At 45.5% G+C, this 25,348-nt stretch overlaps 1 protein-coding gene across 1 annotated transcript in view; it reads right to left on the reverse strand.

Moving 5' to 3' along the window:
• LOC122210233 (katanin interacting protein) overlaps nucleotides 1–25,348 on the reverse strand; it is a 192,692-nt gene that overhangs the window by 91,246 nt on the left and 76,098 nt on the right. The window contains exon 9 of the mRNA XM_042922814.1: nucleotides 3,698–3,965. Within this exon, the coding sequence (XP_042778748.1) occupies nucleotides 3,698–3,965 (268 nt within the window). The remainder of the gene's footprint in view (nucleotides 1–3,697; nucleotides 3,966–25,348) is intronic.

The raw sequence follows: 25,348 nt of genomic DNA on the forward strand, positions 1-25,348 counted from the left end.
TCCCTCCTCATTCCCGTCCCAGCTTCACCACGGTCTCCTCTGACAAGGCTCCTCTGACCCTTCCAGCCCACAAGGTCCTTCTCTGACCCCCAGCCCCCAACCAGAGTCCTGTTTTATAATCTTGACAACGTTCCAGGCTCTTGAGGGCACCGTGTTCTCCTCCTACCTGAATTCTTAAGCTGGCCCATGATTTGGCTTCACCTTTCCAGTTTGGGGAAACACAACTTCTGTTTTTCTCTGTGCCACTCCCGCGCTGGCCCTCACGGACAAGAGGACACATGGAGTGGGACAGGGAGGGCAGGAAGCCATCAGAGCTCAACCCAGCCACTCTCTTCGTTCCTCCAGTGGGCTCGCCCTCAGGGCACACGCGCCCCACTCCCCCACCCCCGCCCCTGCCATCACACTGGTGGCATTAGTTGCCCAGCTCTGCCCACATCTGGGATCAGGGTCTGTCTACTTTAGCGGGCAGCACTGAGTGGTCAGCAATGCGGCTCTTCTCAGTTGGAAAGGTGGATCATTTGCTCTCCTTCTAGCAGATTCCCAAACCCATCTCTCATTTGTTTCAATTAGGAGGGAAAAGAGGGCTTTGACTCCTCAAAGCCCAACTATTGCTTTATAACTTGATCTGGTTTATTTATTTAGCCTAGTGATTAAGAGCTCAGGCTCTGGGCTCTGACGCCTACAGGCTCAACCCCACTCTGCCTCTCCCTAGCTGTGTGACCTCGGGCAAGTGATCTGACCGCTCCGTGCTTCCGTTTCCCCATCGATAAAGCAGGTACAATGACAGGACTTGCCTTGGTGTTGTGGTAAGGACTTCGCATCCTTGGAACAGTGCTTGGCACACGTTAGTAAGAATTCTGCAAATGCTGGCAGTTGTTATCACTGTGGTGTGTGTGTGTGTGTTTGTTCTCCTTGCTAGGATTAAGGGCCATGGGAGAAGGGACCGGGGCCTCTTTTGTTCCAGCACAGTGCCTGGGGCGTGATATGCGTCCGGTGGAAAAAAAAAAAGGAACGAACAGCCCAGAACCAAGCACATCTTTTCCGGACACTATTGACTGGTTTTGAGTAAATGCTCGGGATTAGTTCAGAACTCCAATCCCACGCTGGGGTCTGGGGGGACCCTGCGACAGGCCCCTCAACCTCTGCCTGCTCCTCTCTGTGAGTGGGTTCTCCTGCTGGGGAATCACTAGGGAGAATCACTAGGGAGAACATCCCTAGGAGGCAGGCATCAGCCCTCTGTGGCTCCAGATGAAGCAGCCCCCGCCCAGGGCAGACATCCCCGCGGCCAGCGTGGGGCCTGCCAAACAATCTAATTGTTCGAAAACAAATGTCAAGAGAGTGAAGTTCTCTCTCTTTTTGTTTCACGCTCCAGCATCACTCGCAAAACGGTGCCAGGGGTCCAGCTGTCTGTGGCCTGGTCCTTCACCCCACAAGTGACTATCGTGCCCTCTGTTTCCAGGACAGGGGGGCTCGCTCAGTCTCCTTACAGCCCTCCCCCTCCCTCCTCACTCCTTGGAGAAAACGCAAGCCACTGGTCGCGGCCCCAGTGCGTCTCACGAGTATGTTAACATTTCCCCCACCGCGGGGTACTCCAGCGGGTGGGCATAAAGCTTTCATGCGTTTGACACCAATTTCCCGGGTGGCTTGAACGTGCCAGATGAGTGCTGTCCGCTGGGGAGGCAACGGAGGGGAAGCGCTGATCTGTGCCCTGGCAGAGCTCACAGGCCAGAGAGGGAGAGAGACCCCTGGGAGTCCGGGGCAAGGCCAGCACCATGATGATACTGTGGGAGCAGAGAAGGCACTGAGCTACCTGGCCGGGCCAGGAGGGCAAAGGAGGCTTCCTGGAAGAAGCAGCCCCGGAGCTGAGTCTTGAGGGGAAAGCAGGGAGCCAGGTTTCAGGCTTCGGGGTGGAAGGAAGATGTGGTAATCTAGACAGAGGGAGCGGCCCAAGCAAAGGTTTGGAGGTGAGAGCACACAATGAGAGCACGCCTGAGGGACAAATGTTCGCTCTCTGGAAGCAACAACCACCGGGTGTGGGTTTTTCCAGGGCTGCCTGTTATCATGTCTCCCCAAAACTCGTATGTTCAAGGGGCACCTGGGTGGTTCGAGTGGGTTAAGCGTCTGACTCCGGGATTCGGCTCAGGGCACGATCTCATGGTTCATGAGTCTGAGCCCTGCTTTGGGCTCTGCGCTGACAGCGCGGAGCCCGGTTGGGATTCTCGCTCTCCCGCTCTCTCTCTGCCTCTCCCCTGGTCGGTCTCTCTCTCTCTCTCTCTCTCAAAAATTAATTATTTAATTAATTAATTAAAAGAAAAAGCAACAACCCATATGTTCAAGTCCCAATCCCCAGGACCTCAGACTGTGACTGTATTTGGAGACAGGGTCTCTAAAGGGGTTAGTGAGGAAAAATGAGTCGCTGGCGCAATCTGCCTGGTGTCCTTGTAAGGAGAAGAGATGAGGACACACAGGCACACACAGAGGGCAGACCAGGTGAGGCCACAAGGGAGGAGATGCCCATGTCCAAGCCAAAGAGAGAGGCTGAAGGAGAAAACAACCTGCTGGCAGCCTGACCTTGGACTTCCAGCCTCCAGCACTGTAAGAAAATAAGTGTCTGTTGCTGTTTAAGCTCCTGGCGCATCTGTGGTACTTTGTTACGCGGCACGAGCAGACTGATACACTCTGTCTGATTTCAAACATTCCCTTGTTCCTCTTCCCTGAGGGTCACTCACGCTTCCCAGCTGGTTGGCCTTGATATTTGGTTCAGAGCATGTGGCACAGCCGGCTTGGAGAAGGATGTGCTCAGAATGGAGAGGGAAGATGGGCACAGACCAAACCAGCTCGGGCCTGGGCACGGGGACTGTGGCAGGTAGGCCCCTCCCTGCCCCCCCATCAATTGTTTTCTCTACTCAATTTTCCAGGGTCCTTTCTGGAAAACCTCCCCTCGTGGACAGCCGCTGTTTCTGTCTGTCCTGCACGCTTCCTTCCTTCCTCAGATATACCTTGACTTTCCCTTTGGAAACTACCTGTCCATGTGGTTTGGCTGGCAGTGACCGCACCCAAGGCCTTATTGGCTGGACCTGGTCCATCAGAGCCACAGTGACTAGTTCAGAGATGTGACCCGATGTGGGTTCAAGAGCCAGGCCTGGGACCTGCACTGGAGCTTTTGGGAAGAAAAATCCATTTTCTGAGGGAGGCATAAAGCCAGTGTCTCAATTCTGTGTCAGTTATGTGAAGAGCCCACCTCAGAAGGGTCTCAGGACAAATGAAGGCAGAGACGAGAGGGAGGAAGTGGAGGAGAGAGAAGTGGGGGGGGGTGGGGGGGGGGGGGGAGGAGGGGCCAAGAGTCCTATGACAGCCCTGGTCTCCTCCGCTCACCAAGCCAATCTAGTCCCTTTTGCTGAAGCCAGTATGCATTAGCCAGTTGGCATGCAGACCCTATTATACTTCCTACAATGCACAGGCTAGTCCCCCAAAAGTAGCTGCCAGACACCTGCTGTTTGGGATTTCAGGGTCATCTGTAGGCCTCTGGGAGCCTTTGTGTCTTGCGATCAGCAGACAGACCAGATGGACATACCTCCCTGGCCTGCGAGACGGTCTGCCCAAGACCGAACTCCTGAAGCCCTGCTGGAAATACAAGTCCTGCTCTTAGGCCCAGAGCCACCAAAGGCAAAGAAATGCCACATAAGGCAGAGCTCACTTTTGGAAGCTGGGTTAAATTCCAGCACCACGAGGGGGTCTGGGCCCCGGGGAGGGCGTCCTTCCATCTCCTGGTCCTTGGGAACGTCCTTCTGCACCGAGTCCCCACTGGAAGGGGCGGGGTCATCTCTGCGGTGGCCCCCCAGCACCTGCTCCTCGGGCTCTGGCTCCGAGAGCACATCTTCTTCGATAGAGTCATACTCCTCGCTGGAACCATCTTTTTGTTTCCTTTGTAGATTTACACTAAGTTCCAGGCTTTTTCTTAGCTCCTGCCAAAAGTCAAGAAGAGAGGCAAAAAATGAAATATGTTACTTTGAGAAAAACTCATCTGAAAATGGATCATTAGAACCGAGGGACTATTCCCAGCAAACGAACATTTACCAAAATCATCTTGACACACGTGTTGGCATCGCTCGGAAGATACGAAAGGGACAAATGAGCCACTCTCCAGCAGGGCGGTAATTACAGTATGAATTGTGGTCACACGCCTGGGATGTCACTAAGAGTGTACGTGTGTGTGCGCGGGTGTGCGTCACAAGTGTTCTGGTTTGGGGCTCCTGTAAACAGACTGTGGGGTCCCACCTCCCCCCACATCAGCGTCTCCGATTCGGTGGGTCCTGGATGAGGCCCCAGGAGATGCGCTTCTAACGAGGTGATGTTAATGCTGCTGGTCCAGGGACCACACTTTGAATATGAGATCCCAAAGGCCTCCAAATGATCCTGAAATTCCAGACGGTAAAATGTCTGGCAGAGAGTTGTGGGGGGGCTATAAGAGTTGTGGGGGGGCTATCCTATGTACTGAAGGATGTTTAGAAGCACCTAAGACGTCCTAAGATTTAGCTAGAATACTTTGACCATCTTAGATAAACCATTGTAAAAATACCCGACAGTAGAAATATAATGGACACCAAATGTGCTGCTTGTGGGGACTCGGGAAATAAGGAGCATGTTACGGAAACTAGGGGAGGGGGAGTCCCATGACGTAGCGGCAGGATCTTAGCCGAACTGTGTCTACGGCTATGTGAGAAGTAGTGCGTGGAACGGAGATTTGATGATGTGGGAAACTCTCAGCCTATCTAGGTTGCAAAGGATGCTAAAATGAGGAGATTCACGGTCAGAAAAACACGCTCGGGAGAGAAGCCTGAGCATGGCTGGACAACCTTTCGCTAGTTACTGGAAAAGGATCCAAAGTTTGGAGTATTCAATCATGCTGAGGGTTCTCTCGAGACATGGGACTCATGGATCCTTGGAGACATCTCAGCAGAAGCCAGGAATAGAGGGAAATTCTCCAGGAGAGATCTGTGAAGCAACCTCTTGTCTAATGGAGGGAATCCTAGAGACGTACATAGGAGACCATATGGTTTTTGAGAATGGCATACCAGTGCAAACACTGGCAGCTGGTACCAAACGGAAGAGAGGAAGGACGCAATACAAGTAGGCTTCCCACTCTCCAAATTCTACGGTCAGGAAGCATGAGGCTCTGTGCTGACAGTGTGGAGCCTGCTTGGGATTCGCTTTCTCCCTCTCTCTCTCTCTCTGCACCTCCCCTGCTCGTGTTCTCTCTCTCTCAAATAAAAATAAATAAAATTAAAAAAAAAAAACCAGATCACTATGGCTCTTGGGTACCGAGTGGAATTTGAGAGGTGGGGCCAGGATGGAAACAGGGCACACAGGTACAGCAGAAGTGGGGGAAGGCAGAGGTGGCTGCGGAGGTGGGGACAGCAGGTGCATTTGGAGATGCGTTTTGGAGGCAGAGATGACAAACGATGGGCTAGAAATGAACAGGGTATATACACCCTTTGACCAAATCTCTCTGAGAATTATCCCTCAGTCCTAATATACGAAGGCCATGGAGGGATCCTTGATAATAGAGAATGATCTTGAGGGATCCTTGACAATGGAGAAGGAGCTCAATGTGCAACGAGAAGAGATAGGTTCAATGGTGCGTCGAGTGGCACCAACGGAGCCCTGAGCAGCCACCACAGAAAACGAGGTAGCTCTCGCGCCCTTACTCAGAAAGATAGGAAGACATACATTTAAGCAAAACCAAGCATGTCAAAAGATGCACACGTAGGATACGTCCAATTGAAAAAAAATGGTTTCTGTCCATGTGTGCAAATATGCCTACAAACAGTCTGGAAAAATAGGGGTGCCTGGGTGGCTCCGTCGGTTGAGCGCCCGACCTCGGCTCAGGTCACAATCTCGCGGTTTGTGAGTTCAAGCCCCGCGTCAGGCTCTGGGCTGACAGCTCGGAGCCTGGAGCCTGTTTTGGATTCTGTGTCTCCCTCTCTCTCTCTCTCTCTCTGCCCCTTCCTCTGTTCACGCTCTGTCTCTCTCTCTCTCTCTCTCAAAAATTAAAAAAAAATCCTAAAAAAGTCTGGAAAAATAGTCACCAAATTACTAACAGTGTTCTCTCTGGGGGTGGCATTATGGGAACTTTCTTCTCCATTTTGTTTTACTTTTTTTTTTATGTTTATTTATTTATTTTTGAGAGAGAGAGTCTGAACAGGGGAGGGGCAGAGAGAGAGGGAGAGAGAGAATCCCAAGCAGGCTCCACGCTTAGCGCAGAGCCCAACACAGGGGCTCAAACCCATGACTATGAGATCACGACCTGAACTGAAATCAAGAGTTGGATGCTCAACCGACTAAGCCACCCAGGAGCCCCTACTTATTTTCAATTTTTTTTTTTATTATTATAAGCACGTTTCCAACTTTGTAATTAGGAGAAAATGATATATTTATATTTATGTTTAAATCCTGTCCGTCACTCTGGCAAATAGGTAAATTCCCCACAGGAATGGTAGAGAGAGTGGGGTAGAGGACCCTGGACAGCCAGTTGTCCGAAAAGGAGCTGCTCTCCATCCCGGACCAAATCTTGTCCCCTCCAAAGAGTGACTCAGAAAAGCAGCAGCGCCTAACTCCGGAAGATGACAGACCAAATGGACCAGATTTCAGAACAACAGACCATCGGGGTGCCTGGGTGGCTCAGTCAGTTGAGCGTCTGATTCTTGATTTTGATCATGATCCCAGGGTCATGGGACTGAGCCCGCGTCGGGCTCTGCACTGAGCAGGAAGCCTGCTTAGGATTCCGTCTCTCTTCCTCTGCCCCTCTCCCTTACTCGGGTGCTCTCTCTCTCTCTCTGTGTCTCTCATAAATAAAGAAAAAAGGAAGGAAGGAAGGAAGGAAGGAAGGAAGGAAAGAAGGAAAGAGAAAGAAAGAAAGAAAGAAAGAAAGAAAGAAAGAAAGAAAGAAAAGAAAAGAAAAGCAGGCCACCAATTCTAACAGGAAGAAACTCAGGGAATATAGCACTCCCGAGCCTTTCTCAGGAAAAAAAAAAAAAAACAACAAACCTCCCAGAACAAAATCCAAACAATGCACGGTGAAATCAAAATAAACAACACGGAGTTGGAGAATCTGTGGTAAAACATCTGACGGTAAACACGGAAGCCATTTAGAGACCAAATAAATACTAGACAATTACGCACACTTGGGTCATGGAACAGAATGCAATGCTCTAAACCTAAGGCCTTAGCTTAGCTAACAAAAGCCAGAAGACAGCAGGCAGTGTGGGCGGACCCCCGACCTCATTTTCCAGCCAGTCATTTCAAATCCATCTTTTTTTTTTTTTTTATTTTTTTAAATGTTTATTTATTTTTGAGAGACTGAGAGAGACAGAGCATGAGCGGGGGGGGGGGGGGGGGGGGGGTAGGGGGACAGAGAGAGAGGGAGACACAGAATGTGAAGCAGGCTCCAGGCTCCGAGCTGTCAGCACAGAGCCCAATACGGGGCTCAAACCCACGAACCATGAGATCATGACCTGAGCTGAAGTCTGGCGCTTAACCAACTAAGCCACCCGGGTGCCCCTTCAAATCCATCTTAAATGGAAACACAGAGTTTTTAAAAATGGCAACTCTAACCTGTAAATATTTTTTTTCGTAATTTATTAAACCGATGAAATATTTTTAAATTTTTAAAAAATGTTTATTTATTTATTTTGAGAGAAAGAGAGGGAGAGGCAGGAAGACAGGAAGAGAGAATCCCAAGCAAGGTCCACACTGTGAGTGCAAAACCTGATGCAGGGCTTGAACTCACGAACCATGAAATCACGACCAGAGCCGAAATCAAGAGTCAGATGCTTAACCGACTGAGCCACCCAGGTGCCCCCTGATGAGATATTTTTAAAAACCTCTTGTGATCAAGAAATTTGAATTTTGGGGTGCCTGCGTGGCTCAGTTGGTTAAGTGTTCGACTTCAACTCAGGTCATGATCTCACGGTTTGTGAGTTCAGTCCCCACGTCGGGCTCCCTGCTGTTGGCACAGACCCTGCTTTGGATCCTCTGTCTCTCTGTCTCTCTCTCTCTTTGCCCCTCCCCTGCTCATGCAGAGCATGCTCACTCTCTCTCTCTCTCAAAAATAAATAAACATTAAAAGAAAAAAAAGAAATTTGAATTCAATAATTCCTCCCATTTCAATTTGGTTTTTTGCTTTTGTTAAATTAGTGCAACTTTCAACGCCATAATTGTATTTACAAAATACATAGGAAAAAGAAGCCTAGATTCTGCACAGCTGGTATCTTCTTCACAAAGGAAAATAACACACTTGCTCGCACTGGATGAGCCAACTTTAGGAACCTATGCTCTTATGATGCCCACGTGATTCAAAACCATCTGTTCCAGGGCAAAGGGGAGACAGAGTAAGTAGCAATGCTCCCCCGGGAAAGCCGTTCAAAACCTTTCCATCTGGAAAGATGAAGACCTTGAACTGGTCGCTTTGAAAGCCAACCTGCCCATACTTCAAACGCATACCATGGAGGGGGATCTACTGGTTGCTTTGAAGCTGTCATCCAGAAATTCCTCTGTGAACACTAACTGTAGGGCTTTGCTTTACGATCTTGTGATTTCGGCGTTCAGTGTTGAAAAGTTTTTGTAAGTTTTTATTTATTTATTTTTGGGAGAGAGAGAGCCAGAGAGGAGAGAGCAGGGGAGGGGCGGAGTGGGAGGGGCAGAGAGAGAGAGGGACAGAGAGAGAATCCCAAGCAGGCTCCGTGTTGCCAGCACAGAGCCCGACCTGGGGCTCGAACTCACAAACCCTGAGCCGAAACAGGGTGGGACTCTTCACCGACTGAGCCAGCCAGGCGCCCCTCAGCGTTCGCTGTTGAAAATGTTAAGTTCACACCCTTGCGACAGAAAGCCCTCTGTACAGAGGCCAGGCGGTAAACACCACGGGTGGAGAACAAATCGGTCTCCTCCTCTCTGGAGAGCCAGGGGCGAGGCGGAGGAAGGAAGAGACACCAGACCACCAGCTAAAACGTGGCAGGGGTTTGACGGTCAGTGGATTAGTGCCTCACGTGCCTGATCGGCCTCCTTCTGCTGGGCTAGGAAGAGAGGGAACCCGGGCGCCACAAAACGTGAAATGTTTGCCGTAATAGTGACCATAACTGTAACATCAACAGCAGTAGCAGCTACGAATTACGAAGCTTTTGTTTCATACGGGCCACCAAGATAACCTCTCTACGCACCTTGTCTCATTGCTGCCCCTCACCATCCCGCTGGGTGCCCTTATCTTATAGGCTCAGGGCACCTATCTAAGTACCAGGGCGAGGTCACGCAGCCAGCCAATGGCAGGGCCCGTTTGAATGAATGACCGTCTTGACTCCAAAGTCTGGGCTCTTCACCACGTGCCCGTGTTTATTCCCTGCCCGGTACCAACGCGTTGGAAGCAAGTGGTCCCTCGAGCGGGATGAAAGCGAGGTGCTCAGTGGCTGTCCCCTGGTTTGCATGACAGACGCCTGTAAGAGCTTTTCACACAAAGCTGCCTTGAGGCCACTAAACATGTTGAAGTGCGTGCTAAGTGCTTGTGGATGAAGCATTAAACCTCTCACGACACTCAGAAAAGGGAACGGCTGGGTCTAGGTTCTGGGCCGGGGGTTCTGGGCCTGACTCCAGCCACCCTGTGTCCCCCGGCAAGACTCTGGGCCAAAAGCACCCCCCACGCTCACCCTGCTGATGTGGGAAAATGCGGCCTGGCGAGCTGACAAGGTTGCTGAAGGGTCGCAATGAGATAATAGCTATGAATCAGTGCTCCGTGATTGCTTTTCCAGAGGTCTTGCTTTTCCAGAAAATTTCAAATTGAGATGACAGCACGCTCACCTTTGTGTCTCAGACCCTACTGACTTTGCCTACGAGAAGATCGGACGTTTAGACCACGAAGCCGCAACAGATACGCTGACGGTTTTCGAGGAGAAGCAACAGACTCTGGGGTGGAGGTCACTGACCTGCAGCCAGTCCCCCTGCCCCCCCCCCCCCCCAGCAGTGTCTCTCACTTGGTTGGCAGAGTTATAAAATTGGGATCTGGAACGCTCGAAGTCTGGCCCACACAGTTAGTTGTAATAATTCCCACTCACGCCTACTGCCTTATACGAACCAGATTTATATTCATCTGCCTGGCCCAGAAAGGGTTTTTACCCCGCCTCAAGGGGTTAATCGACTCATTTGTTTTTCTTTTCACTCACTCGTTTATTCGACGAATATTTATTGTTGACTACGCTTATCCCAATAAGTGCGTCTGACTGCTAAATATTAGGGATAGAGGAATGAACCAGGCGGACAGAGTATCTGTTCTCACGGAATTTCTAACCTGGCAACAAAAACAGCCATTTTAGAAGACATTACAGGTGCAACAGGCTTCGAGAGGCCAAACCTGGGGCTTGCCAGCCCACGCCTCAAACCTGGTGGCTCTTGGGTCACAAGCTTTCCAGAATAAAGTGACCTTTAGGGTCCACACCGTGTATTTTTAAAATCACCTTCCCCTACACCAATTCTGGCGAAACTATGGCAAGGAAAATCTGAGTCACATATTATATGCTTCAAATACCCGTGTGGTGTTTAGTTTTTGGTACTTTCTTACTGTCCCATTGAACCTTGGATTGTCTTTTACTAATTTTCATTCAAAGCTAAATTTATTTATGAAGCGCCTTGGAGTTCGGTCTCAAACATCTATCATTATGAAGAAATAAATCTATCCTTGCCTTAGGGAGTGGTGACGTAAGGGAAAGGGCAGGGGCCGTGGAGGCAGAAGGGCACTGCCTGTTTCCTTGGCCGTGAGGCACTTGGCAAACCTCTTGGCATTAGTGTGCCTCACCCGGGCCTGCCCAGAGCAGGGGCTGGTTGTAGGAAACTGCGCAGGGATGAGGGGACAGAGACAAAGTAACGAACAATGCTGCCAGCCGCCTAGAAACTTTGAGGAACCCTCTCCACCCCCAATCACAAACCAGTTAGAGATAAATGACAAGGAAGGGGCACCTGGGTGGCTCAGTCGGTAAGCGACCGACTCCATTTCGGCTGAGGTCATGATCTCACGGTTTGTGAGTCCGAACCCCTCTGACAAGCTCCGAGCCTGGAGCCGGTTTCGGATTCTGTGTCTCCCCCTCTCTCTGCCCCTCCCCTGCTCATGCTCTGTCTCTATATGTCTCTCAAAAATAAATAAATGTGAAAGAAAGAAAGAAAGAAAGAAAGAAAGAAAGAAAGAAAAGAGAAATGACAATGAAGACACTATACACAGCAAAATTTGTAGGACAAGGACAAAGCAGTGCTCGGAGGAAAATGTATAGACTTAAAATTGTTATATTAGAAAAGAAGATTCATATGTTAGATGTTATGTTAAATAATACGAAATAATGCAAAAATACCTAAGAAATCCTAAGCAGGCTACAAATGCAAGAAATGAACGACATCATTTATTCCACAAGCGATGCAGAGGTCGGTTATTCTTTCCTTTCGTTGAGACTGAAAACGATGCTTTAGTAACTCGGATACCATCCGGTGTCGTCACGTACAGAAATGCTCTCTTGGTTGAACGAATCGCTACATCTCGCACTTCTGGACCCGCGTTTCGTGGGCCGTTGGTGCCTGTTCAGCATCATTCCACATGAATCACTCCTGCACCGCTGGCCTTGTGCCGTCTGACCCTCCTGCCCGGGACCCTGCCTGATGCCATCGGCCAGGCTGTCCTTTGGTCTGAGCTGTCTAGATGGGCATCTCTGGGTGCGTTCAAGGGAACCTCACCCCCTGATGGCTCTGAATACCAGGGAGGCTAACTCAAGTGCCACTGAGAACGGAGAAAGGGCGCCGCTTCCTGGCATCAGGAACAGACGAAGCTATCCAAACCGGAAGTTGCAAGCTGGCGGTCTCGGGCCAAACCAGCCATGCATTCTGTTTGCTCTATAGAAAATAACGAACCCGTCATCAACATTAAAAAAAAAAGCAAAAACAAAGCGGGGAGAAGCCGAACGCCAAGAAACCCAGACACCTGGCTTCTCTTAAAACTGGAAAGCCCTAGGGGCGCCTGGGTGGCGCAGTCGGTTAAGCGTCCGACTTCAGCCAGGTCACGATCTCGCGGTCCGTGAGTTAGAGCCCCGCGTCAGGCTCTGGGCTGATGGCTCGGAGCCTGGAGCCTGTTTCCGATTCTGTGTCTCCCTCTCTCTCTGCCCCTCCCCCGTTCATGCTGTGTCTCTCTCTGTCCCAAAAATAAAATTAAAAAAAAAACAAACAAACAAAAAAAAAAAACTGGAAAGCCCGGTACCCCTGGGCCCTTGTGTCCACACGACTGCCCAGCTGTGTCCACAGTGTTCTCTATATCCCCACCGCTCCCTGCCATGCCCGGACACCCAGGCCAAGGGCGGTGCTTGTTACTTGCCTGCCTCACTCCTGTCATTTAAAATACTCATTTCAGTTGGCTGTGCCAGCTATCCCAGTATTTCAGGATCCAAACTCCATCCCCCACGCTGATTTTTCTACCACAAGCAGCAAAGAGTCTTGTCAGCTTATGTGTTAGACTCCAAACTCTGACTCATAGTTTGGAAAATACTGTCACCGGGACGTGATGACTGAACTCAGCTTGTGTGGGCTGGCCGGGGTGCCTAATCAATATCTATACCAGCCCCTCGTTCACTGACCACATCAGCCAATGATTCAATTCACTGGCTTAATGAAGATTTATTTGCAAACGGACTCTATGCCAGGCGCTTCTCTAGGGACCAGAGATCCTGCAGGCAGAGACGATGCACATCTCTGCCATCATGAAGCTTAGATCTGGGGTGAGGGAAGGGTGTTGCAAGCCCTGAATATGTAACTTTCTTACTACCTACAGAAAGAGTCCCCGGGGTGAGTGGACACTCGATGAATATTATGTAACCTCGACTCCTACGGATATTGTCAGCAGGAACAGAGTTTTCCTATAAACTCCATCAAATCTTTACAATTTCAGAGCTGACAGGCACAGGAAATATCTAATCTACCCCTTCTTGGTGATTGAGAGGAAAGGACGTCCTGAAGGAGTGACACCTGGCCAAGGCCCCAAAGTTTATGTAAAGCCCAAAATACCCTCTCAAGGCTTACTGAATCTCAGCCACTAGCTCCTTTTGGCTCTGTGAAAAGGAGTCACAAGCTGCAACGTCTTCAGACGATGTAATGTAGCATAAAATGGCAATGGGAGGGTGAGTGTCACACATTAGGGAGCGGTGGGGACCAGGGCAGATGGGAGAGTGCGTGCTCAGAAGAAAAGTTTTCTAATTCAAAATAGAACAGGACTTCCAGGGAGGATGGCAGAGTAGGAGAGCTTTAAGCTCACTTCGTCTCCCACATACAACTAGATAACACCCGCATCGGTGTAAATAACCCAGAAAAAAATGACCCAAAGACCGGCAGAACAGGCGGCTAAATACAGAGAAGAGGACACGTCGAAGAAAGGAGGAAGAACAGAGACAGTCAGGAGCTAAACGCACCCGCAGGACTGTCCGTGAGAGGGACCGAGGGAGGGATGCTGTAGGTGCAGAGAAGGGAGAGAAACAGACCCTCGCACCAGGCACCCCAAGCGTGGGGAACCTGCACGGGGAAGATGAGTCCCCATAACATCTGGCTTTGAAAACCAGAGGGGCCAATCCTTGTGGGTTCTTATAACCGGTGAGACTTAATCACCTGGAACTTTAAAGATCAGTGGCTCAGCTCTGGGAGAACCAAGAAGGCGAGAGGAAACTGAGTTCCTGCCCTTAAAGAGACAGCACAACAAACATGCCTGTGGAGATACAGCGCAGAAGCAGCAGTTTGAAAAATGCCTGGGGTGTACACGAGGGAGACTTGTTTATTCATCTCAGAGTGTGGGCTGGAGGGGCAGGGACCTTTAGGAGGCTTCTCCAGGAACAAAGGAGATGGCCAGTGCCATTTCCCTCCCATGACCCCAGCCTGAACCTGTGGATGCCTGTGGGAAGGGCACAGTGCCAACAATTCCCACCTAGCTTGCTAACAGTGGGCTGGCCCCGACGTTCTCCTGTGGACACGCCCCTTCAATATGCCCTTGGCCGGAACCCGTCCAAAGTGTTGCCACCAGCCCGGTAGTGTGTAAACAGCCCACGAGGGGCTAGTGGCACTAAAAGTGACTCCTGCCCCGGGGGCAGGGGGGAGATAACCACACACACCACTCCAACTGCAGACCCGGCAGCGGACTGCGGGCAGACATCCGGTCTGACCGCAGGCCCTGCCCACCAACAAAAGCTTCTTAGGGGACGACACAGGGAAAGCATCCTGCAGTTCAGTGCTACTGCATCTCTGGCAAATGCCTGGTCTGACTCAACCCAAGCCCCAGGTAGCCCCACGCTGGCCTACTAACAACACAGGGAACAAACCCTGCCCTAAACAGGCAAAGAGAGCCACTGAAGATAACTGGACTGAAGGGAACAGTGGCTCGGCCACAACAGCAGGGGGCATGCAACACATAGGAGACACCCCTGAAGCACCAGGTTCCAGAAAACCGGGGACACTGAGCTGAGGGGTCACTGTAGGACCTCTTCTTCAAAAGGCCACTGCTTTCAAGAGCAAGAGATATAGCTGAGTTTTGTAACACGCAGAAACAGACACAGAGAGACAAAATGAGGAAGCAGAGGAATATTCCCAAATGAAAGAATGGGACAAAGTCACAGCAAGAGACATAAATGAAACAGAGAGGAGTAGCCTGCCTCGTAGAGAATTTCAAATAACGGTTCAAAAGATACTCACCGGACTTAAGAGTGGGGGGACTTCACTGAGACTCAACGAAGAGATAGGAAGCACAAATGAACAGATCAGAGGTGAAGAGCTCAATAACTGAAATGAGAAACACACTAGAGGGAATAAACATTAGACTAGAAGAAGGAGAAGAATGGATTAGCAAACTAGAGGACAGAGTCACGGAAAGCAATCGAGGTGAACAGGAGAGACAGAAAAGAATAATAATAAAAAATGACAGTAGATTAAGGGAACTCGGCAACACCATCAAGCCTAATAACAGTCACAATACGGGGATCCCAGAAGGAGAAGAGAGAAAATTGATTTGAAGACATAATTGCTGAAAACCGGGGAGGCACAGAGAGCCCCCAACAAAAATCAACCCAGTGAGGTTCACCTCAAGACATGCAGTTATTAAAGTAGCAAAAAGTAGTGATGATGAGATAACTTTAAAAGCAGCAAAGGGGGCGCCTGGGTGGCTCAGTCGGTTAAGCGGCCGACTTCGGCTCAGGTCACGATCTCGCACTCTGTGAGTTTGAGCCCCACGTTGGGCTCTGTGCTGACAGCTCAGAGCCTGGAGCCTGTTTCAGATTCTGTGTCTCCCTCTCTCTCTGACCCTCCCCCGTTCATGCTCTGTCTCTCCCTGTCTCAAAAATAAATAAACGTTAAAAAAAAAATTTTTTAAAGCAGCAAGGGAGAAATAGAAAAACATTCCATACTCACGGATTGGAAGAACTAATATTGTTAAAATGTCGATACTAATTCAAAGCAATTTACATATTCAATGCAATCCCTGTCAAATAACACCAGCATTCTTCACAGAGCTAGAACCAACAATCCTCAAATTTGAATGGAACCAGAAAAGACCCCGAATAGTCAAAGTAATGTTGAAAAAGAAAAACAAAGCTGGAGGCATCATAACTCCAGACTTCAAGCTACATCCCAAGGCTGTAATCATCAAGACAGTATGGTACTGGCACAAGAACAGACTCACAGATCAGTGGAACAGAATAGAGAACCCAGAAATGGAGACACAAATGTATGGCCTAATCTATGACAAAGCAGGAAAGAATATTCAATGGAAAAAAGATAGTCTCTTCAGCAAATGGTGTTGGCAAAACAGCGACACAGAAAAATGAACCTGGACCACTTTCTTACACCAGACACAAAAATAAACTCAAAATGGATGAAAGACCTAAATGTAAGACAGGAAGCCATCGAAAGCCTAGAGGAAAAAACAGGCAACAACCTCTTTGACCTCGGCTACACCAACTTCTTACCTGACTTGTCTCCAGAGGCAAGGGAAACAAAAGCAAAAATGAACTACTGGGACCTCATCAAGATAAAAAGCTTCTACACAGCTAAGGAAATGGTCAGTGAAACTAAAAGGCAACCGACAGAATGGGAGAAGATATTTACAAATGACATATCAGATAAAGGGTTGGTACCCAAAATCTATAAAGAACTTACCAAACAACACCCGAAAAACAAATAATCCAGTGAAGAAATGGGCAAAAGACATGCATAGACACTTTTCCAAAGAAGACATCCAGATGGCCAACCAACACATGAAAAAATGCCCAACATCACTCTTCATCAGGAAGCTACAAATCAAAACCACAATGAGATACCACCTCACACTTGTCAGAATAGCTAACATTAACAACTCAGGAAACTACAGATGTTGGTGAGGATGTGGAAAAAGGGGAATTTGCACTGCTTTTCGGAATGCAAACCGGTGCACTCTGGAAAGCAGTATGGTGGCTCCTCAAAAAATTAAAAATAGAACTACCCTACAACCCAGCAATTGCACTACTAAGTATTTATCCAAAGCATTAAAAAAAAAGCTAACTAGAAGGGCACATGCACCCCAATGTTCACAGCAGCACTACTGACAACAGCCAAATTATGGAAAGAGCCCAAATGTTCATTGACTGACAAATGGATAAAGAAGATGTTGTATACATATGGAATATTACTCGGTGATCAAAAAGGATGAAATTGTGCCATTTGCAACAATGTGGATGGAGCTAGAGTGTATTATATTAAGCGAATTAAGTCAGAAAAAGACAAATACCATATGATTTCACAAATATGTGGAATTTAAGAAACAACACAGATGAACATAGAGGAAGGGAAGCAAAAATAAGATAAAAACAGAGGGAGACAAACCATAAGAGACTCTTGAATACAGAGAACAAAGTGAGGGTTGCTGGAGGGGTACTGGGTGGGAGGATGGACATTAAGGAAGGCACTTGTTAGGATGAGCACTGGGTGTTATACGTAAGTGATGGATCACTAAATTCCATTCCTGGAAAAATAAAAATAAATAAAGACAAAAACTTTAAAATGTAAAAAGTAGCAAGGGAAAAGAAAACAGTCATGTACAAGGGAAACCCCAGAAGGCTTTCAGCAGATTTCTTAGCAGAGACCTCTTAGGCCAGAAAGAGTGGTATGATACATTCAAAGTGCTCAAAACAAAACAACCTGCCACCAAGGACACTCTATCCAGCAAGGCTATCATTCATAATAGAAGGAGAGATAAAGAGTTTCCTAGACAAAAGTTAAAGAAATTCATGACCACTAAACCAGCCCTACAAGAAATGTTAAAAGGGGACTCTTTGAGTGAAAAGGAAAGACCGGAAGTAAGAGTCAGAAAAGTAGGGAGCACAAAAACAGTAAAATTAAGTACGTCGGTAAAAATCAGTCAAGGGATTCACAAAATAAAAGGATGTGAAGTATGATACCATATATCCAAAACTGGGGGGGGGGGGGGCGATGAGAGGATTAAAGAATGGGTTCAAACATAAGCAACCATCAACTTTATGATATAGAGTGCATATGCATAAGATGTTACATACAAATCTTTGATTTGGTAACCACAAACAAAAAAAAACCAGTAATAGCTAAGCAAAAAATAAAGAGAAAGGAATCCAAGTATACTAAAGAAAGCCAGCTAACAGTGAGAAAAAAAAAAAAGAGCAAGAGAAGAGTAAGAACGTACCTATCAACAATTACTTTGGAACAAATGGTCCAATGAAAAGACACAGGGTATCAGAGTGGATAAACAAACAAGACCCATCCATATGCTGCCTACAAGAGACTCATTTCAGACCTAAAGACACATGTAGCTTAAAAGGAAAGGGAAGGAAGAGCATTTATCATGCAAGAGGAAGGGAAAAGAAAGCTTTGGGTAGCAGCAATACTTACATCAGACAAAACAGACTTTAAAACAAAGACTGTAACAAGAAACAAAGAAGGACACTATATAATCATAAAGGGAACGATTCACCAAGAAGCTGTAACAATTATGAATATTTGCATACCCAACATAGGAGCACCCAAATACACAAAGCAGCTAATAACAAACATAAAGGAAGTAATTGATAGTAATATAATAATAGTAGGGGACTTTAACACCATACTTATATCAATGGATAGATCATCTAAACAGAAAGCAACAAGGAAACAGTGGCTTTGAATGACATTGGACCAGATGGATCTAACAGATATAATCAGAATATTACATCCTGAAGCGGCAGAATACCCAATCTTTTCAAATACACATAGAACATTTTCCAGAATAAGTCATCTATTAGGCCACAAAACAAGTCTCAACAAATTTAAAAAGATTGAAGTCATACCATGCATCTTTTCTGACTACAATGCTTTTGTAAAACTAGAAATGAACCATGAGGAAAAAAATCTAGAAAGAACACAAATATATGGAGGTTAAATAACATGCTGCTAAACAGTGAATGGGCTAACCAAGAATTCAGAGGAAATAAAAAAATACATGGAGACAAGTGAAAATGAAAACACAAAGGCCCAAAACTCTTGGGATGCAGCAAAGCTGTTCCAAGAGGCAAGTTTATGGCAATACAGATCTACCTCAGAAAGCAAGCAAAATCTCAAATAAACAACCTAATCTTACACCTAAAGGAACTATAAAAAAGGACAAACAAAACCCAAAACCATAGAAGGAAGGAAATAACGAAAATTGGAGCACAAATAAATGAAATAGAAACTTAGAAAACAATAGAACGGATCAACGAAACCAGGAGCTGGTTCTTTGAAAAGGATCAACAAAATGGATATACCTAGCCAGACTCATCAGAGAGAGAGAGAGAGCGAGAGAGAGAGAGAAGACTCAGAGAAACAAAATCAGAAATGAAAGAGGAGAAATAACAACAGAAGGGCACCTGGGTGGCTCAGTTGGTTGAGCGTCCGACTTCAGCTCAGGTCATGATCTCACGGTTCGTGAGTTCAAGCCCCACACTGGGCTTTGTGCTGACAGCTCAGAGACTAGAGCCTGCTTCGGATTCTGTGTCTCACTCTCTCTCTGCCCCTCCCCTGCTTGTGCTCTGTCTCTCTCTCTCAAAAATAAATAATCATTAAAAAAGAAAGAAAGAACAACAGATACCACTGAAACACAAAGGATTATAAGAGAATATTATGCAAAATTATATCAACAAATTAGACAACCTAGAAGAAATGGATAAATTCCTAGAAACAGATAATCAACCTCCCAAAACTGAACCAGAGAGAAACAGAAATTTGAACAGACTGGGGTGCCTGGGTGGCTCAGTCAATTGAGTGTCCAGCTTTGGCTCAGGCCATGATTTCACAGTTCATGAGTTCAAGCCCCATGTTGGGCTCTGTGCTGATAACTCAGAGCCTGGAGCCTGCTTCAGATTCTGTGTCTCCCTCTCCTTCTCTGCCTCTACCCTGTTTGTGCTGTCTCTTGCTCTCAAAAACAAGAAGACATTAAAAAAAAAAAAAAAAAGAAAGGAAATTTGAACAGACTGATTACTAGCAATGAAATTGAATCAGTAATCAAAAAAACTTCCAACAAACAAGTGTCCAGGACCAGATGGCTTCACAGGTGAATTCCACCAAATATTTAAAGAATTAATAGCTATTCTTCTCAAAGAATAGAAGAAGGAAAACTGCCAGAAAAAAACAGAAGAGGAAGAAAAACTTCCAAATTCATTCTATGAGGCCAGCATTATCCTGACACCAAAACCAGATAAAGACACTACCAAAAAAAAAGAAAATTACAGGCCAATGTCTCTGATGAACACAGATGCAAAAATCCTCAACAAAATATTAGCAAACTGAATCCAACAATACCTTAAAGAAATCATTCACCACGATCAAATGGGATTTATTCCTGGGATGCAAGGTGGTTCAATACTCACAAATCAATCAACATGATACACTGCATCAACAAAAGAAAGGATCAAAACCATATGGTCATTTCAATTGATGCAGAAAAAGCATTTGACAAAGTACAATATTCATTCATGATAAAAACTGTCAACAAAGTAGGTTTAGAGGAAACATAACTCAACATAATAAAAGCCATATATGAAAAATTCACAGCTAACATCATCCTCTAAAACCTGAGAGCTTTTCCCCTAAGGTCAGGAACAAGACAGGGATGTCCACTCTCACCACTTTTATTCAACATAGTACTTTGAAGTCCTAGCCTAAGCAATCAGATAAGAAAAAGAAATAAAAGGCATCCAAACGGGTAAGGAAGAAATAAAACTTTCACTATTTGCAGATGACATGATACTATATAGAGAAAACCCTCAAGATTGCACTAAAAATCTATTAGCACTGATACATGAATGCAGTAAAGTCACAGGATACAAAATCAATACACACAAATATGTTGCATTTCTATACACTAACAATGAAATAGCAAAAAGAGAAATTAATAACCCCAATTACAATTGTACAAAAAATTAAAAAATACCTAGGAATAAAATTAACCAAGGGAGTGAAAGGCCTGTACTCTGAAAACTATAAAACACTGATGAAAGAATTTGAAAATGACACAAACAAATGGAAAGATATTCCATGCTCACAGATTGGAAGAACAAGTATTGTTAAAATGTCCATACCACTCAAAGCAATCTACAGATTTAATGCAAAACCCATCAAAATACCAACAGCATTCTTCACAGAACTAGAACAAATCATCTGAAAATTTGTAGGGAACCACAAAAGACCCTAAATAGCCAAAACAGTCTTGAAAAAAACACAAAACTGGAGGTATCACATTCCCAGATTTCAAGATATGCTACAAAGCAGTAGTAATTAAAACAATATGGTACTGGCACAAAAACAGACACACAGATCGATGGATCAGAATAGAAAACCTAGAAATAAACCCACAATGTTATGGTCAATTAAACTTTGACAAAGTGGGCAAGAATATCTAATGGAAAAAAGACAATCTCTTCAACAAATGGTGTTGGGGAAACATAACAGCAACACTTGCAAAAGAATGGAACTGGACCTCTTTCTTACACCACACACAAAAATAAACTCAAAATGGATGTGAGACCTGAAACCATAAAAATCCTAGAAGAGAGTACAGGCAGCAATGTCTTTCTCGATATGTCTATAACGACTTCTTTCTAAATATGTCTCCTGAGGCAAGAGAAACAAAAGCAAAAATAAACTATTGGGACTTCGTCAAAACAAAAACCTTCTGCATAGCAGAGAAAACCATCAACAACACTTAAAACACAATGTATTGAATTGGAAAAGATATGTCTGCAAATGACATATCCAATAAAGGGGCAGTATCCAAAAATGTAAAGAACTGATACAACTCAACACCAGAAAGAAAGAAAGAAAGAAAGAAAAGAAAGAAAGAAAGAAAGAAAGAAAGAAAGAAAGAAAGGAAGGAAGGAAGAACGAACCCAATACAAAATGGGCAGAAGACATGAACAGACACTCCTCCAAAGAAGACATCCAGATGGCCAACAGACACATGAAAAGATGCTCAACATCACTCATCAGGGAAATGCAAATCAAAACCACAATGAGAGATCGCCTCATACCTGTCAGAATGGCTGATATCAAAAACACAAGAAACCACAAATATTGTTGAGGATGTGGAGAAATGGGAAGTCTGCTGCACTGCTGGTGGGCATGCAAACTGGTACGGCCACTGTGGAAGACAGTATGGAGTTTCCTCAAAAAAGTAAAAATTGAATTGCCATATGATCCAGTAATCCCACTATTGGGTATTTACCCAAAGAATATGAAAACGCTAATTTACTAATTTGAAAAGATACAGGCACCTCTATGTTTATTGCAGCATTATTTACAATGGCCAAATTATGGAAGCAGCCCAAGTATCCACTGATAGATGAATGGATACACAAGAGTGTGTGAGTGTGTGTGTGTGTGTGTGTGTACACATCTACACAATGGAATATTACTCATCCATAAAAAAGAATGAAATCTTGGGGTGCCTGGGTGGCTCGGTCGGTTAAGCGACCGGCTTCGGCTCAGGTCATGATCTTGTGGTCTGTGGGTTCGAGCCCCACGTCGGGCTCCGTGCTGACAGCTCGGAGCCTGGAGCCCGCTTTGGATTCTGTGTCTCCCTCTCTCTCTGCCCCTCCCCCGTTCATGTTCTGTCTCTCTCTGTCTCAAAAATAAATAAACATTAAAAAAAATTAAAAAAAAAAAAAAGAATGAAATCTTCCCATTTGCAACAATACGGGTAGATTCAGAGGATACAGTGCTAAGTGAAATCAGTCAGGTAGAGAAAGTCCAATACCACGTGATTTTACTCATATGTGGAATTAAAACAAAACAAAACAAATGAACAAAGAAAAAAGAGACAAACCAGAAAACGGACTCTTAACTATAGAGAACAAACTGATGGTCACCAGAGGGGAGATGAGTGAATTAGGTGAAGGGTACACGTACGCACCTGAAACTAATTTAACGCTGCACGTTAACTACACTGGAATTAAAACAGAACAGCCAACAAGACACATCGGTGAGCTAAACCTGGCCCCCGCAGTCAGGGATCCAGGACCTCCCGGCTGGCCATACCTACTTCTTTAAAAAAAATTTTAATGTTTATTTATTTTTGAGACAGAGAGGCAGAGAGACAGAGTGTGAGCGGGAGAGGGACAGAGAGAGACGGAGGCACAGAATCCGAAGCAGCCTCCAGGTTCTGAACTGTCAGCACAGAGCCCGACATGGGGCTCGAACCCACGAACTGCAAGACCGTGACCTGAGCCGAAGTTGGACACTTAACCTGCTGAGCCACCCAGGTGCCCCTGGCCACACCTATTTCTATTCATCATTGTATTTCTACCCTTATCCTGAATTCCAGCATAATTTTTTCAAGTCATAACTAATAAATCCTCTCCTACACGCCCCTATTTTCTCTGGGTTGCTTTTTTTTTTTTTTCCAGTTTGAAACATACTTTGAACGTGACCAAAGTGAGAAAAACAAAATGTGAAGGGTTCATATTCATTTTCTTAATATAATTATGTATTGATACAGTAACACAAAGTTAATTTTCTATCTAAAATTCATCTCTTTAATCAAAAACCTAAATAAAATAATTTTCTATGAAAATATTTCTAAAATACATTAAGACTTTCCTGTCTTCTTTAAAAGAGTGTGTTGAACATCACTTGGTCTTTTCTTGATACTAATGGTCAAAATTCTGGATAGAAATTGATCTATAATAGAGAAGATGCTGTCAGGAGCTATTATGGTTTTGTATCTTTCATTTGTTATTTTAAGTAACATCCTCTGTCACCAGAAGTATAGGATATGGGCAGAGCCCCTCTCATCCTTTTCTGGCTTTTGTGAACCTCCTGGGTTTTTGTTGTTGTTTTATTTTGTTTTTTACTTTATAGTTATCCTAATTTTGTATGATGGAGATGAGATTCTAACTTTGAATTTTAAAGCTCCTTTTTTGGGGGGTGGGGGGGCGCCTGGGTGACTCAGTCCGTTAAGCAACCGGCTCTTGCTTTCAGCTCAGGTCATATTTTCATGGTTCATGAGTTCAAGCCCTACACTGGGCTCCACACTAACACCACAGAGCCTGCCTGAGATTCTCTCTCTCCTTCTCTGCTGCTCGTATGCTCTGGGTCTCTCTCTCTCTCAAAATAAAATAAATAAACTTAAAGACTTTTAAAGTTTTTTTTATAGTCCCCAGTTCCAACTCACAAAGTGCAAATTATCTCCAAAACTTTCCTTCTGTACGAGGTAAACTGAAATCTTCAGTCCTTCTGATTCACAATCACTGGGAATTCTTTTGTTAAAAACTATGCTATCTCCTATATACAACTTCTGTATCTTAAAAATTAGCTCTAAAATATGCATTTCAAATATTCTACACGATTCTTACAGAATCAAAAATTGAGATCCACAGCTGTCTTTTCCCTAAAACTGGGGTTCTCAAACATGGTGAAATGTTTGCAAAATGTGGGCTACTTCAAACAAACAAACATGCCTGAGCCCAAGCCCAGGATCAAAATCTGAACCTCTGGAAGATAGAACCTATGCATTTGTGTTTATTTTATTTAGTTATTAGCTTTTTACTTTTCATGTTGTGCTTATTGTAGATTTCCTATGCTGTTTGTAAGAAATAACAGAGAGAGAGAGATCCTATGTACCCTTCAGTCAGTGTCCCCCATGGTAGCATCTTGCATAATTAAAGCACAAAAGCACAATCAGGAAATTGACATCAATATAATCCTACAGAGTTTTTAAAACTAGGTCTCCTTAAAAGGAAACTCTTCTCTTTTTCTCTTTGCTGATGCTTAGCTCTACTGAAGCGGCATATCCCCCTCCTTAATGTGCTAGCTTTAAAAAAACAAACAAACTTTTTATTTTGAAAAAAAGGTAAAACCCACAGAAAATATATCTGAATACTATAATGGGAAGGGTATAATGAATACCCACATACCCTCCACCTACATTCATTGGTTCTTCACCAATTCTGGGCAGCCCTGAGAACTGGAGCCTTCTCTTACATAAACAGAACAGACAGAATTATCAAATTCAGGAAATTTAACAACCATACAATATTATCTAATATAATGTAGTTCATTTTCAAATTCGTTAATTTCCCAAAACCATCCTTACATTTAGGGCAATTAGCAACCCCAACAGCCCCCTGCCCCCCGCCCCCCAACAAGGATCTCATGTGGGGTAACTGTGATATGCTGTTAGCCTCTTTTTTGTTTTTTTTTAATGTTTATTTATTTCTGAGACAGAGAGAGACACAGCATGAGTGGGGGAGGGGCAGAGAGAGAGGGAGACACAGAATCAGAAGCAGGCTCCAGGCTCTGAGGTGTCAGCACAGAGCCCGACGCGGGGCTCAAACTCACAAACCGTGAGATCGTGACCTGAACCGAAGTCAGTCGCTCAACCGACTGAGCCACCCAGGCACCTCTGCTGGTAGCCTCTTTTATCTGGAATAACCTTTCTCACTTATGCCATTGGTAGTTTTGAAGCCTCCACGTGAACTGTTTTGTAGACAGTCCCTCAATTAGGCTTTGTTTGGTTGTTTCCTCATTGGGTTTCATTTTTGAAAAGCACTGTTCATCAACGTTCCCAGCTATGGGTTCACTGAGGAGATAGACATTTGGCAAAGAAGAGGTCTTCTCAATCATAAGCACAACTGACAGATGGCCACCTCTCAGCACCTTGCTTCCAGGCTGAACATCAATGATATTTACAAGACTGTGCCCCTCCAGAGAGCTGGGCACTTTGGGGAGCAAAAGCAGGCCAGCGCAATTCCCAGCCTAGGATTGTTAATTGCAAGGAATAAGGAGT

This window comes from Panthera leo, chromosome E3 (assembly GCF_018350215.1).
Source record: "Panthera leo isolate Ple1 chromosome E3, P.leo_Ple1_pat1.1, whole genome shotgun sequence".
In the NCBI taxonomy this organism is placed as follows: domain Eukaryota; kingdom Metazoa; phylum Chordata; class Mammalia; order Carnivora; family Felidae; genus Panthera; species Panthera leo.